The sequence below is a fragment of the Malania oleifera genome, chromosome 5 (genome assembly GCF_029873635.1).
Source record: "Malania oleifera isolate guangnan ecotype guangnan chromosome 5, ASM2987363v1, whole genome shotgun sequence".
NCBI classification, from domain to species: Eukaryota; Viridiplantae; Streptophyta; class Magnoliopsida; order Santalales; family Ximeniaceae; genus Malania; species Malania oleifera.
This window is the reverse complement of record NC_080421.1, coordinates 19,081,933-19,098,567: the sequence shown is the minus strand read 5'-3', so window position 1 is coordinate 19,098,567 and position 16,635 is coordinate 19,081,933. Positions and strand designations below refer to the sequence as shown.

At 35.4% G+C, this 16,635-nt stretch overlaps 1 protein-coding gene across 1 annotated transcript; it reads left to right on the top strand.

Moving 5' to 3' along the window:
* The first annotated feature begins 1,078 nt into the window (after window positions 1-1,078).
* On the top strand, window positions 1,079-15,747 carry LOC131154796 (uncharacterized). The gene is made up of 2 exons (XM_058107551.1): window positions 1,079-1,608; window positions 15,108-15,747. Exons 1-2 carry the CDS (start codon window positions 1,345-1,347, stop codon window positions 15,381-15,383), a joined length of 540 nt encoding a protein of 179 aa, XP_057963534.1. The 5' UTR covers window positions 1,079-1,344; the 3' UTR covers window positions 15,384-15,747.
* Window positions 15,748-16,635: the final 888 nt, after the last annotated feature.

Genomic DNA, 16,635 nt, shown 5'->3' with positions numbered 1-16,635 from the left:
AGGTCTGCTGTTCTCCTTTCAAAATTCCCCCCTTTTCCCTTATTCTTTATTTATCTATTCAATTTATTATCTTTCCCAATTATTTTAGTAGTTATAATTTTTTGGGTCTCTACATGTATCTAATTTGATTGTCCAACAACCTTTAGCAAAGAGCTTTGATCTTCTACAGTCAAATCCTTAAGTGTTTCACTTGTATTCTTCTCTTTATATGAGAAAAAGAAAGAACGTGAAAATGTTCCTGATTTGACTTGGAAACTATAACTCTATTAGGTTTTCCTTATATATTAGGTTATTTTAGAAACCAATCAGTTCTAAATTAACTTAGTATTAAGTTTCTACACATTACAAAACCCATACCCAATAGATGTTAAAATAACCCAATAACATAATTGCTTTTAAATATGTGAGCCAATAATAGGAAATTAAAATTTCCTAATACACACACACACACACACACACACATATATATATATATATATATATATATTGTTTCAAACACTTAAACTTCATATCCATAAAGATTCCTTCCATAATCTCTATAGTTGTAATTTTGTAATATGCTTGCATTTGCAAAAATAAATAAGTTTCTTTTACGGCATTTTTTGAAATTGTATATTGGCCAGGCCGCTCGACCTCTATGACTCTTCTAATTCTATTTGTCTTATCATCTATCCATGCCATTTGTTTCACTTATAAAAGATATTACACTTACACTTTCATTTATAAAAAATATCATACTTTTATTTACATACTACTTTGTGAATGTTGTACTATATTGTTACAAATACATAAAACAGTAAACAAATAAAAATGCAACATTTGGATGCTATGTATTTTAGTGTAGCACTACTCTTCATTTATACTTGACTATAAAACAAGAGATAACTCTTCTCTCATTTTATGCTTCTATGCTTCTCTCTCAAAATTAGAACCTAAGATCGAAAATCTTTCAACATAAAAATTCAAAATTCTATTTATTACAATCTCCTTTAAAATACACTTCTCTACATGCTATTTTTTTTTCGCTTTAGATATTGATTTTTTTACCAAAAAAAAGTAGATAAATAAATAAATAGATGAGACGATGCTGGGCCTGTAGCTGCTGGCTACGTGACAAAGAAGCTTTTAAAGGGCCCAATCTCGGCTGGACCTTCAACCTTGTGCAGCCTCGCCGGAGAGGGCCCTAATTCGAGGTTTCCAGAAGCGAGCGCCTGCCAGAAACTCAGAGCAACAACGTTGTGACGCTTGCTTCGAGTCTCCATCTGTTGCCTTGTTGACGGTGACTTTGTTCAATGAAGCCACGGTGACATCCCCAACTCTAAATTAGGGTTTTGATACCGGAAAATGTCAACCGGGAGATCGAAGAGCATTACGGAAGGCGACATGCAGGTTGTGGTGGTGCCGGAGAAGCCGCCACCGGCCCTGCCGCCGCGTCCCTTGACGGTTGCTCCTTCATCCGGTGCGATCGTGGAGTACAAGCCGGCCGGCCCCAATGAGGAGGAGGAAGACCTCGAGGTGAAGCTCCGGCGGATCATCGACCACGTCCCCGTCCGCGTAAGCAACACTTCTGGCAGCTCCGCCGGTTCCGGGTCTGGCGACTTCCACCAGGTACTGTCTTTGATATTCATCGCTCAATGACGTAGCTTAATCGAGTGTCTCTGGTCCGGAGTGAGCTTAGTTCTATTGGCCCTGTTATTCATTCAAAAAATCTAGGGATTTAACGTTTTGAGTAGGTTCCGTTGGTTGCATAGAAAATTTTGGAAAAAGAAAGAAAAAGAAATTTAGAATCTCACATCCTCTGGTTTTTAATGGTTGTGGATGCAAATTGACAGACTTTGTATTTGCTGAAAAATACTCTTTTTTTATTTAATACAAAATACAGAATACATGGCTGTATTTATACAACACAAGAAACAAGAAAAAGAAAAATAACAACTTAACTATCTAAAACAATATTAACTAACTCAGCTGCTCCTCTTCTAACTTAGCCTTAGATTTTAGCTTCAGCTGTTCAATCCTTGAAGCAATATTCCAACACAAATCAGTAATCGTATAAGGCTTAGTTTTCCCCTCCACATTGGGAATCAAATATCCTTGACGATGAGACTGATTGTATTTTCTTAGCAATAAGCTTCAGCCTCTTCACTGGGGTTTAAGATGGCATTGAGTGATTAAATTAGAGCACAATATCAGCCATCTGTTTAGTTTATCTCTTATTGTCGGTTTGTATTATAATGTCAAATTGCATTGTTATTTTTTATGTCATGATTTAATAGTTCTTTCTTGTAGAATTTCGCTAGATTTGAGTTAGAGTTTGGAAGATGTGGGGAATTTGCCCTCTGATTGCTCGTCTTTTTTAGTAATGAAGTTTACCAAGAATCTTCCAACAACAGATTTTAATGATACTATATCATGTTATAGCCATTTAGATGTCCCAAATTAATACTGATGGCTTGTCGTGGGCAAGGATGCCTAATAAAGTGTGATTTTGGACAGAAGGGAGAAAGGGAAGAGAGAGCCGGTTGATGGAAAAGAAGAGATCATACTGAGAGAAGAGAAGAAAAGACAGAAAGGAAGAATGTAGGCGGGAAAGAGAGAGGGAAGTTGGATTTCAATTCACCACTGCACAACTGGTCATTCAATGGGCACACAGAGAATACTTAATCCGGTACAATTAAAGTAAAAAATGTAGTTAAAAAAAATCCTATGGTGGTGTTTTTTTTTTTTGGAGTCCAAATATTCCCATGGAATGACATTTCTGGGATTGGGAATCTGATTCCTAGGAATGAGATGATGTTTAAATGCCTAAATTAACTATAATTCCTAAATTACCTTGTTTCTCATATTCAAAAATAAAATGCTAATTCTGAATCTGTAGCTACGAGTGACTAAATTTTCCATAGTCAATGCTCAATCACCCAGCTATCTCTGTGATGTGTTTAGCTTCCAATAATACAAGTGAGCACTTGTTTCTTCCCTGTCAAGTGGCCAGAAGCTGCAGTATGGACTTTTTACTATTTTTGGAGAGGTGTGGGCGTGTTCTTGTGATGTGAGTAAATTTTTTAGGGTGAACTTTTGTGGGTTTTGGTGAGATTGAGAAAGGGAAGCTGCAGTGGCGGACTGGCGGTGTGTTTGGTTTGCTATTCTTTGGGTTTTGTGGAAGGAATGTTAGAAATTTTCAAGATCAAGCTATGCCTTCTTACTTTTTGCAGGAGAATGTAATTTTCCTTTCTTTGGGCTTTAGATTTGGTGTTTTTTTGGGGTATGCATTTGATTGATTTGCAGAGAGATTGGAGGGTGGCTCTTCTGTATTTTTTTTCTTTGTTAGAGGACAGCTTGTCCTTTTGATTTTGTACCCTCATCTTCTTTCCTATTTCATTTCTTTGCTAATCTTAGAAGAAAATGGTTGATTTTGGGGTAGGGTTGTTTATTTTTGAAAGATAGAATGTGATACAAAGTGTAAGCAATATGAAATTTAAGCATTCTAAATGACATGCTCTGTATTTTGTTGCTTATTTTTGAAAGATAAAAGTTGATAGAAAGCGAAAGCAATATGAAATTTGAGCATTCTCATGCTCAGTGTTTTTGTTGCAAAATGTATGCCATAAATGCATTGAAGAACACTGTTTATATTTGGATCCCTGCATTCAGTTTAATTGGGGGTCAAATTGCTGATATACTTTCTTAAATGTATGATCAGTTATTTGCCTTTGGTTAGGTGAAGGTAGAAGATGAAGTGTAATAATAAGAACTTTTAAGGGGAATGTTGTCTCAACAAAGGACGAATTTTCTTACGTGTCTATTCCTGTGCGAGAACAAGGAATATATGTGAAAATATCACCCATATCTTTTGTAGGCTCTATTTTTGGGGATCTAAGGTGATGCAAGACCAACACCCAACAACTTAATTCTCAATTAAAGTCTGAATTAGGGGTGTAATCAGTTTTATTCAGTTTGCTTGTCTAAGTCTAAATACCAAATCACTGTCATCGGTTTAAAATTTTTTAAACTGAAACCGAACTGGAAATTGATGGTTCAACAATAACCAAAACAGAGGTTAAACCAGTTCTGTTTGATTTTTATCGGTCTCTTAAATGGTTATCAATTTTTTTTTTCTTACTGCATGTTTCTCAAGACCACAAAGGGGCTCAAGTCAACAAAAATGATTCATACTTAAAGTTGAGCAAGTTATGAAGCCCAACTCAAGCATTGAGCACTCAGCAGTGCAGGTATGGGCTTCAGCCTTCAGCCAATCACAGCGTGGAGAACTGGGAGGGGGTCGATTTTATAAGGGTGAGGAGGACTGATCTTTCCTCACATAGTTGACATGGGGCAAACTAAACTCCGCTAGCCTTTTGAATTGGTCACTGCCCTGTGCCCGCTATCTCTTAGGAATGTAAACAGGGCGGATTTGGAGCGGGAGGGGCAGAATCCGAATCTGCCTTGCCAAGAATTACCTGCCCCGCCTACCGTCCTGAATCCACCTTAGGCATAATTTATATCCCCATCCCTATCTCATTAGGGGATCCAACTCCTGCCGGGAACCCAAATACGCCCTGCCAACAACAAAAAAACATACAATTTAAAAAAAAGAAAAACAATTTATGTCTTCATATTATTAAAATAGCATAACTTACCATAATTATAATATAATTATAGATAACATAACCTTTTTAATAAAATAAACTAAAAATAATGCATAGAAGCTTTAAATAATCCTATGAAAATACTATATTTGTACATATATTGTTGGAAATGGTGTGATCCTAAGAGAGGGGTGAATTGGGTTTTAAAAACATTTTGGCTAAATTAAACATTTGTCGATTCACCACTGATCATATCCCATTCAATGTAATAGCGTGTATGAAAAATGATGAACTATACGTTCAAACATACACGTTCGGCATATCTCATTTAACTCAAATGTGTGCATGCAAATAATTATAACTATAAATGAAAGCATACACATGCGGAAATTGAAGTACGAAAATTTAAACGAGAGAGAGGGAGACACAAGATTTGTTATCGAGGTTCGGCCAAACCAGCCTACATTTCCACCTTTGGCATGCCCCCTAAGGATTCCACTATCCTTACTCACTTAAACGGGCGGAGTAGAAGCCGTTACAACCTTTCCTTATGGGGCGAGGTAAACCCTAGTTCAATTATAAGGTTGGGTCCAACTTGTCTTCCTTATGGGCGGAGACTCTCCAGTTCAATTTTCGGATTGAACCGAACCAGTTTCACTTTCGGGGTTAAGACTCTCCAGTTCAATTTACGGGATGAACCTAATCGGTCTCACTTACGGGGCTAAAACTCCCCAGTTCAATTTTCGGGATGAACCCAACCGGTACATTAAAACATTTTTGTATATAAAATATGCTTCTGAAATACAAGTAGAGATGTACACATTAAAGTTCAAATACATACACTCTCTAATGATATGCAATAATGCTCAGTAGAGAAAGGGTGTTTTCAAAAACAAATAATCCAATCTTTGAAGAAAGATATATATGATAAAATGCATCAAAAATTTGAACCCTAATAAAATACTCTCCCAAAAATACTTTTCCAAGACAAACGGGAGAACCTAGGGTTTTTGGTCTTAATACTATTTTTGCAAAAACTAAGTGTGTGATTTTTGATGTTGAAACTTCAAAGATCAAAATAAAATAAGTATTTCTTCAACAAAGATTAGCAATAAAAAGTATTTGGAGAAATTAGGATTTATGCTCAAAAGTTGTTTTTGCAATAAACACAATCAAAATAAATGCCCAAACAAAATAAATACTCTCTTACAAAAGATTTTCCAAATAGTAATAGAGTTGGAGAGTAAAAATTTAACCCCAAAATGATTTTTGAAATAAAAGTATATGTGGGGGAACTTTGATTAAGTGAAAAATTTAAGAGAAAATATTTGTTAATCAAAGTTACTAATCTAAGCAAATGAAGGGGTATTTATAGAGTTTGGGAGATTTTTGACCGTTGGGGACACGCTGGGTATTATTAGAAAAGTTTAATTAAATTTTAACCCCAATCATTGCAGTTAATTCTTAGCAACCCGAGAGATTGGGTTGTCAAGGCGATTTCCCAACCTTCGTAGGTTCAGGCGCCCGGTTCATTGGTTCAGTTTTCCGTGCCTCACAATTTGGTCGTCCAGGATGATTTTGAACTATAAGTTCGGGCGGCCGGGGACAGTGGAAAAGTCAATGACCAGGGTTTGGTCGACCGTGGACGATACGTTCATTTTTGTTCGGTCGCCCTAGGCTTAGTCAGCATTTTGACTTTTTTGGTCAACAGAGTGTTCGGTCGACTGAGGTGTTTATAACTGAAATGGGTCAGTCGACTGGGGCTATTGAAGTAAAACCCAAAAATCCATCGTCGTTCAACCAAGTCTGCCCTAAGGTCTGTCTATGGCCTATCTGAGCATTAAGTCATATCATGCAGATGCATGCATTATTACAGACCAAAGTATAAAAACCAAATGCAATTATAATTGAAGTAAACAAATGTCTTCTTTCTTCTTTGCTCTTCTCTTCATGGATTATGCAAGTATGATGTGAGCTTTAAGTCCTTTCTGGCTTCCATCTTTCTCTTCTGTGTGTGCATTTGGAATTGTAAACTTTTTTAAAACACTAGGCACACACATGAGACACTTGTGTTTGTCAATATCAAAACAGAAATCGAACTCAAAAAGCCAACATATATATAGACACACTCGTGCATACATGTACATATATATATATATATATTTGTTTACTTTTTTGATCTGTAAAAGTGTATATATTGATCAAAAGCAGTATATACAACATACCCTGGGCATACCCAGGAATATCCAACAAGGTACATCAGAGGCATCAAAAGGATTACCTACTATTACTACCTCCCAAGAATATTAAAAAAAAAAAAAAAACATCCCAATACAATCAACTCTGGGCATTCCTGGGGCCTTAAGGCCAATTACAAACAAAACACTGCATCAGTATTCTTCCAATTCAAATCCCGTGCTGTTGGAGGCATGGAAATTTCTAATAAATTGTTCTATAGACATGCATCTGAATCTGTCTTATAATAGCTTCAATCGGAGTGTCTATTCCTTCAAACTTCTTATTTCTGCATTGCCAATTGGGGTACACAGTTGAGGCCAGACATGTCCTCTTAGCCACTGCCTGGCATCCTGTCCCTTTTGTCTCCTTTAACAACCATTTAAAGGCAGCTTTTAACGTAGACATTCTTCTAGTCCATCCGAGCCAAACCCTTAGATGGTTCCACACTTCAGCCACATACCTGCATCTGAAGAAGAGATGATTCACTCTCTACACTTCAGAGTTGCAGAAAACACATGGTTTATCTTGCTTTTCCCATAAGTTTATCACTAGTCAGCAGCCTGTTTTTGACACATAGCCACCCGATGAAAGAATGCTTAGGAGTATTCCCCATCTTCCAGGTCAGTGAGTACCCTGGTTTTTTACCCCATTTGAACTGGGCAGTATTTGGAGCAGGAAAATACATTTCCCATGTATTGCCCTAAATCTGCCTCGGGTCACAAAATTCATCCCAACTAGTGCCCCATATCCATTTAGAAACTACCAAATCCGTCCCTGTAGGAGTGGATTGGGGTGGGATGTCCACCAATCCGAATCAATTTACATCCCTACTGCCGCTCCCTTGGCTGGTTGTCCCACATTGACAAAATGCTGAATGGGTGAGCTTTCCTTGCTTTATAAATATTTAATCTCTTCTCCTTCAGCTGTCCTAATAATTGAAAAAGTTAAACAATACTAAATAAAAATAACAATTAATTATTAATACACTTTTTAAACATAAATATAAATATTATGGGAACAATTATATATATAAATTGGTTTGTGGTTTTTGGTTCGGTTTCACATGAAAACCAAAAATGAAACAAAAGACCAATTTATATAAAATTCAAAATTGAAGCCCAAAAATCAGAAAATCTAACTAAAATGTAAAACGATTCGGTTTTGGTCTGGCTTTTGTTTTTCAGTGATTTTTGTACACCCCTAGTTTGAATAGAACTACTATGTAGGAGACCATCTGTAGGCTTTAGAACTCTTGGAGAATAAAAAGACTAGTATGAACTAAAATACTAGTTACCTAAATAATAATACCCAAGAATCTTAATATCTAAATAGTAATATGCTAGAATTGTGGAGGCATGAATATTTGATCCTAATGCAAATACCTTAAGTGAACAAAAATGAATTACAATAAAAATTATAAAAGGAAAATAGCTCTTGCTTGCATGTTGCATCATTCTCCCATAGTTAGAAAGAATCCAAACTCAAATTCTAAATATATGAAGGATGAAGAACCCAAATTGCGACCACACTTGAAGGCGACCAATGCACATTACTGGCTTTAAAACGAAAATTAGAGTGTATAATGGAAAAGCTATTGAGGTACAACTTACAAATTTATCAAGATGAGGTCAATTGGTTCAGGCTTAGGTTCCAATTTCGATGCACTCACAATTTCTTCATTTGACACTTTAATTTTGGTATTAAATTCTTGCACCACTTCTTGGACAACCTCCTTTTTCATAAGCTCAAAGGGGGGCCTTAGTTTCACACTTTATTGATACATACTGACTAGGATGGAGAATGGATATGAGAATGGAAAACATGGAGTCAGGTTTGTTCATCCTATAATCAAACTTGTCCAATGCAAAGGTGTGGGTAACCACCATTTTTTAAAGCAAGTTAGATCATTGGTTGGACCAAAGATTGGGTTTGGTTGATTTAGATGGGTCCTGGTGGCTGAAGTAAAGAAATGGGGTCTTGGACTCTAGGTAAAGTAATGGTCTAGTATGCGTAAAACACAAATAATTGGTTGGAGAGATATGAGCATGGGTCAATACATGGGAGATAGACCACAGTTAAATGGGTTGAATGTGGATCTTGGACTTTAATAAGAAGCAGGTGGGTGCATGCAACTACAAGCCTGCAATTCATGAGAGGGCATGTTAGGGTTCAGCCTTGATGATGGGAGCTTACGGGCCCAACGACAAATAGAATTTGCTAGAGCAAATTTGTGAAAGAGGGAGAAAGGATTTTCCTAAAGAAAATCATCACTACATTGACTTGGCAGTTGACATCGGTGGCAAAGACGAAGGCTTGCTAGTTATGGTGGGGCTCGATGACGAAGCTATGGTGAATATTTGTGAACATCATTTGAGTTCATGTGATCTTTTGGTTAAAGAAGGTTCACGTAGTGAGTTGAACGGTCATGAGGTTTGAAAATGACATCGAGACTGGGGGAAGGGCTCAACAAAAGAGATAACAGAGGGTGCCAATACAACAAAGGTCTTTAGGTTCCTATGATCCGGAGATTTTGGCAACAAAGGGATTCAGACTATGGTGAAGAATTTGTTAATTGTCTAGAAAACAAGGTTTTCTATTTGAGCATTTTGGGATTTAGGAATGATGCTAGCAACTAGTTGCAACATCTGCTTGATGACAAATAAGATCAAGGCTTTGATTGCTTCAATGAGTTCAATTGAGGTGGCTTTTTCTTTTTTAAACTCTTGCAGCCATTGATGATGGTTGGAAGTGGTGGATGGATGATGAGTTGGTGTCGAACAATGATTGTGGCAGAGATGGAGGTTGGATGAGGCGGTTTAAGTTGAAATCATAAACCTATTAGTCTGAGTAGAAAATCATAGACAACCATGTCAAACATGAGTAGTCGTTTTGAATTGAGTTGAAATAGCAAACCTTGTCAATATACTGATAGTTGCGTAGAATAGAATTTTCTCTAATAGCACTTGATGTAGTACCAACATTCAACAACTAAATTCTCAATTCAAATTTGAATAAAACTAAAATAGGTTTACAATGCTTGGAGAATAATAAAGCTAATTTAAGAGACCTAAATAAACTAAATTACTAGTGATTTAAATAACAATACCCTAGGATCTTTATTTTTAAATATTAACTTAGAATCTTGAAATCTCATCTCTATTAAATACTTTGTAAGTTCCCTTCTTGACTTAATAAGATTCTTACCTTTTGCCAGAAAAAAATGAAGAAACGTCGAATCTAGAAGATATGATCCTAATGAAAAATACCTTAAATAAAAAATAAACAATGTAATAAAAATTAGGAAACTAAAATAGCTCTTGCTTGCATGCCTCTTTAAAAGGCTTCTTCCTTCCCTATCCTTTTGGACTCTCTTTTTCCAAGTGTATCAAGCTTCTTCTTTCATTGGCTCCCTCTTACAGGTCTGCTTGTCTTAGAAATAAAAAATGTAATAAAAATTAGGAACTAAAATAGCTCTTGCTTGCATGCTTCTTTGAAATGCTTCTTCCTTCCCCATCCTTTTGGAATATCTTTTTCCAAGTGTATCAAGTTTCTTCTTTCATTGGCTCCCTCTTATAGGTCTTAGCTCTCTTTCCACTCTCTCTTCTTTATGATAGAGATGTCTGCCCCTTCTTCACCTTAAAAGGGTGGATAATTTTTCTTATTTAAGATAAGTATGTTTAGCTCCACTACTTATTAAAGTACATTTATCTGTATTAATCATCATAGGTATTATTTCCTTTATTGCAAGAGGTTAAATCCATGAGTGGGCTATATAATACCATGTATACCCATCTGGATGTTGCCAGTGGCCTCTTTCCTGTCTTTACATGGGTATATTTTCTCCCCCATGCCACTTGCTGTGAATTGGACAAGTTGGGCCCTTCTTGGTGATGTTGTGCACAACTTGAGTAAGGGTTGTGGACTAAGGAGCCTGTTTCTCACATGGCTTGTGATTCTCACTTGCCAAACCTCTTGGGTGGTTGATTGCCTTTTTTGTGGATTATGGATTTTCCTAATCAGGTTGTATGTTAGGCTATTCAGCCTCCATGAGAGATTCATGGCTGTGAAAAATGACTTCAAGCCTAGTAGCCTACAACAAAATAATGCTCAGGTTTTGATAGAGGTGGTGGACCCTTAGTTGTGCTATAGAAAACTTGAAATATTGCTATTGTGCCATTAAAGATTTTGCTTGAAACTCCGGTGTTTGTGGCAGGCTGTTATTCTTGTAAAGAACGTTCTACTGGTTGGGAGGGTAATAAAGTGTCCTTGCCCTTCAGTCTTGCCTTTGGAAGAAAGAAATCCTTTTGGCAGGCTAAGAACATGAAAGTTTTCCCAATTTCAGGTTGGCCGTAGAGAAGTCAAGTTTGGACAAATTGGTGGTGCATAGGGGGACTAGAATATGTTGATCTCGTATTCTATTGCAAAAATTGGAGAGGTTCTTGTAAGTTGTAACCTATTGCATGCCTAAGATATGACATCTAATTTTTGTTCATTTAGGGTCTATTTGGTATTATTTTTGTTCTCTTTTTGTTTTTGTACAGTGAAGAAACAAATTGTGACAACACGTTTGTTTATGTTGCCAGTTTTCTATATTTGTTGTCGGTTTTAAGCTGTTTTCAAAAAACTTGAAAACTCTAGATTTTAAAGGTTTTCAATTGTTCCTGTTGCCAGAATACTTTAATAAGCAGAATTAGCTTTTATAGTTTAAATTATTCTTTTACATAATTTTTAATTCAAACTAAAATAAAATGTTTATGTGAGCTTAAAATATATAAAATAAAAATATTTGTAAAATTTCTAAAAATTTGAAAAGAGAATTTAATAGGTCATTTAAAAATATTTTTACTATTTTTCAGATTTCATGTAGAATTAGATTTTTAATTATAGCATTAAAAAGTGAATTTTGAAATATAATAAAGAAATGAAATAATTATAATAATTTCTGTTTTTATTATAATATATTTCAATATGTATTTTTTTTGTATATTATTATTTAGATTGTATTTTAATTGTTATTTGATTCACTGACAGAAATGAGCATTTGTTCAATCAAGTTTTTATTTGTATTAGTTTTAGAAATGTTAACTCATTGATTTTTGATTTTTAGTTTCTATTTCTGGTTCTTAGTTTTCGTTTTTTGGTTTCCAGCGGCCCCATATATTTAGTAGAATCATTGGGAAGTGTTGGGTGTTCCTGATTTCTTGGGAGTTGCTGCCCTCATCTCTCTCCCCTCTAGATGCAAGGAGGATATAGATTCGTTGGTCTTGGATATTGAGGGGCTTCTGTTTTGTCCAAAAAGCTGCATGCGTTTGGATAAGAATACTGGTTGAGATTGTCACCATCCATGTTCTACATACATGCTTTGATGCAACACGTAGGGGTGCCAAAATGGGTTAACAAGCTAAATAGATAATGAGTGAATATAAAGCAAGATTGGATTTAGATTAACCCATTTATAAATGGGTGAATAAAATTTGTTGGTATGGTTAAAGGTGCTCAAGGTGGGGTGTTGAATTGGATGTTCGAATATTTTGCCAATTAACGTTGAAGGCAATCAATGAAGTAAATGTGTGGAAGTAAAAGGACCAACTAAGTAATCAAGCAAGCACACAAGCAATCACAAACACAAGATTTATAGTGGTTTGGTCAAGCGTTCCACTATCTTGCTTTACAGCCGCTCGTGCACATTTGCACATGGATGATACTTGTCCGAACACACATTGAGTAGGCACCCATCTCAGGCTAAAATGCCACACACTTAGGGTAAAAAGCGAATTGGGCTAACTAGCCACAAACACTTTGGACTAAAGTCCTCAGAAGTCAGATCAAATGTTCCAACCTTAGCAAGATATATATAGAGTAATGGAAATACAACACAATATACGCAATCTCTTAGGCCTTTTATTTAATCTCCAAAAATGAATTTGAAAGAAATCCGTGAGAAATCACTATGCTTTTGGCCTATGTGATAAGAACTAAAGATATTAAGCATGAGATCTTCCCAAGGAAAGATAAACAATCAGCTTGCAGCGATCAAGAATTAATAGTAGCTTGCAATGAACCCTTGAGTAGAAAATCACTTAATCTAAGGTTTAGCTCTCAGGATTCTTTTATTTTCTTTCTGTTAAGTACACCAAGCTCTTCTTTTCGAATGTCTATCGCAAGCTTAGCTCCCCTGACTTTGTGTGAGACAAATCCATCTTATATATTAATGGTGCTTCAAGGCTTAGCTTGTGAATCATCTTACAAAGTCAAACAATTGTAGGTTGAATTAGGATTTCAAAATCATTATAATAATTGAAATAGATTGAGTTTGCACCTTTCCATTAGACACAAGATTTGAAAAATTATGGCTAAACAATGTTAGTTTAGGAGATTGAAAGTATCTTAACTTTCAAGAATGTAAGTCAACCAAATTCTAATTAATTTCCAAGGAGTCAATGAAATTACGATTCAAATTTGTAATTGAACCAATCAGGGGGCATAAAAAAAAGATGTTATCCAAAATATAATGACGCCAACTTAAAAAAAAATTTAACATAACATCAATTAATAAGAGATGCTAGATACACAAATCCAGTTAATAACGATCACATATCCCATGCTAAATTCAATTTTGAATTTGAATAAAATGGCGAAGAGTCAACTGCTGCTGGAGGTTAGCTTCGGCCAAGAGAGATTTAAGTGAAAATCTATTTTCCTTATTGCAAAGATATTCATTAAATACAATATATAACAAGTCAACTCAATTTGAATAGTTTTTAAGCTGTGCAATGTAAATTTAAAAAGCAATTTAGCTCAGAAAATCTGGAAATTTATATTTGAAAAAATTCCAGTGGGGTACATGAGCAACAAGCAATCTTTCAGAAATATTCCATTTCGGTTGCCAGAGAATATCCATTGAATATATTTCAATTATGCCATGAATCTTGTTGAGTAAACTAAATAAATTAGATTTTACTACATTTAAAAATCAGTTCATTTAAAAGGAAACAAAATGAATATGCTGTAATAAACAGCATTTTCAGGCATAGATGCACCATTAGATGCATCTGATGAATGATTGCAGGCAGCCAAGAATTAGATTCAGGGTTAGATTTTCTGATGCAAAGTCTAATAGCACAGCCTATGTATCTGTGCATTAGACTTAGGATTAGATCAATGCAGAATCTCATTCAATAATAATTCACATGCAAACTCATCATACGCTAATAGTCTAAAACACATCCACAAATCAAAGCGTAATCAAAGTGTTTTGGGAATCATTAAACACACTTAGTTGAATAACATAAGCACATGAGGTTTTTCAACAAAATGGATTCCTGTACCCAATCATTTAATTGAAATATTGCAAAAGTGTACTATTAACAAATTATAATAAATTTATTCTATATATTTTCCTTAAAAGATAACATAAAAAACATCTTAGCACAAGGTGATATGGTGCACCTGCAGTCATTCTTCATTTAGGTTATATTCTTAAAGAAAGAACTGTAGTTCTCTGATACTTTGTGCTAGGCAAATGGGGCCTGTTAACTCACTGTTGTGAAAGTAGTTTCTTGCTTTTGCGAGAGGATTCTGTTGTTCTCTTAAAATGCCTCATCAAATATGATCATGACTCCAATATTTGATTATGTTGAGCTTGTAATGGAAATCTTATATCTGGCAGATCTGTTCATCACACTCAAAAGCAACCTCACTTGTGCAAATTTGAAACAATTGAAGTTAGTTTGAGAAGGGAGGGGAGTGTCTGGAATGAACAGATGCAGCAATTCCATGTGGTATGGGCAGGACCAGGATAATGTGAAATTTTGGTTGATATCTGGTTTTTCTTTGGTCTTCAAACATTTTTTGTATATATGTTCAAGCATTGGAAGTTCTTTTATTTTCTCCCTGAAAAGAAAGAAATATCATTAAAGATAAGGTGCCAAGAAAGGCATAACGAAACTTCTCTATTTTTTTTTTTTTTTTCTTTCCCTTTTTTCTATTCAGTCTTTTCTTTGCAAGAGGAAACCTCCTCCTTGAATTTTATTCCCATGAAGCTGATCTACTGCCATCTGTATGGATAAATGCAAGAGGAGCTCATTTAGTTATTTATTTGTTAGAAATATAGTGTCTCTTTAAAATTTGCTTCCATGCCTTGTTTGAATAGGTTTAAGTATGAAGAATACTTGTCACACTTCTGCTTTCTGCATATGACCTGTCAGTGGTTTTGATTTATTGAGGAAGTTGGTGGTTTTTACAAGTCTACACATTCTAATTTCTTTTTAAAATTTGCAACAGTACCGGCAGATGAGGCGGAAGGAACAGGACCGGCTCACCAGGATGGATGTTGACTTCCAGAAAAAGAAGGAATTGGCGGAGTTCAATATGAGAAGGGAGGAAAGAATGAAAGCTGCAGAGGAGCGGACAGCAAAAAAGCGGTTAAAACGCCAAAAGAAAAAGCAGAGGAAGCAAGAGAAGAAGAGCAAGTTGAATGCTGGTGGAGAAGAGCACCGACAAGAGGAGTCTTCGGATGATGATGGGGACTCCGATAATGGTGAGGAGTTGGTTAAATGAACAAACTTTGCGACTCTCTATTCCTGTCCAGGAAAATGGAACCAGGGAGCAGGCCAACTTCCATTGGTAATTATGCGAGTTGGATTCCTCGACTTGTTTGTATTTTGGAAATCTGAGCAGTTGGAAGTATCAGGGATGGTGAAATTTTTTATGTTAAAAGATCAAATCCTTTGTTAATCCTTATGCTGAATGGAGAAGCTTCCATTTCTGTTTTGACTGTCCAGAAAGAAAAATCTTGCTAGCAGTTGGTAGCAGTTGTAAGGTTTAATCATCAGTATTTGTTGAGCGTGGTTTCTCCACCTTCACTTCACTTCACTTCAACGAAAGTATGTAAAGAAGCATATACGGTTAGTTCTGGCATTAACCTAGCCTCACCTAATGCTCTGCATAAAAGATACATTTAGGGGTCCCCTGTTTCCTCGCATAGCACTGCTGTGTTGGGGTTGGCGTGCGCTTCTGAAAGCAGGAGTTATTGGCTTCGATCGCCTCCGTTCACGTAAACAATTAAAAAGCAATACTTTCTCGAGCATAATTGAGAAAGAATTTAGCTATTAAATCTACTTGTTGAGGCATTTTCTGATAATTAAACAAATCCAAATCAAAACAAAACAAAACAAAACAAAACGAATCAAGCTTGAACAGAGATAATTAGAGCAATCAAGCAGCCAATAACTTGTCTATATTTTTGGGTTAATTATGCTTTATCTTTTCTGTGGACTGGTATCTTTCTAATTGGATAATTTGTATGATTGTCAATATACTCGATAAAGTACTCGATTCTTTGATGCTTATAATTTTGTCATTACTTTCAACCAAGTTGTGAAGTCATTTATGATTATACAAATTTCGAAAGAGACTTTTGTTCATTTGCCAAACTCATGACCAAGATCGTTATGGTTCATTTGACCATCTCATTGTAAAAAATAAAAAATAAAAAAAAATCTAGCTACTCATTTTCACTTCTGTTGCCACAATAAAATTCAAACCATGATCATGTAACAACTTAGAAATCAAAAGAAAAAGAATAGAATTTGCAAGGTGTTGATTATAAGTTTGTCAAATGGGTTAACATTGTTGATTCGTGTTACAATTTGCTTGCAAATTAAAAGATAAAAAATATCTAAAATTAAAAATCATAATTTTTAATACAATGAAAAATTTGCATTAACTATGCAATTTACCTTCTTTAATGTCTCCCCTAATTTAAATTATTTCAAACTACGCAAAAATAAAGTGTATTATTTCACTGCCC

Excerpts from the sequence above, each read along its gene's own strand:
- LOC131154796 (XM_058107551.1), top strand. The coding sequence starts at position 1,345 with ATGTCAACCGGGAGATCGAAGAGCATTACGGAAGGCGACATGCAGGTT. Across the intron at positions 1,609-15,107 it reads GGTCTGGCGACTTCCACCAG|TACCGGCAGATGAGGCGGAA; the intron begins GTACTGTCTTTG and ends AATTTGCAACAG.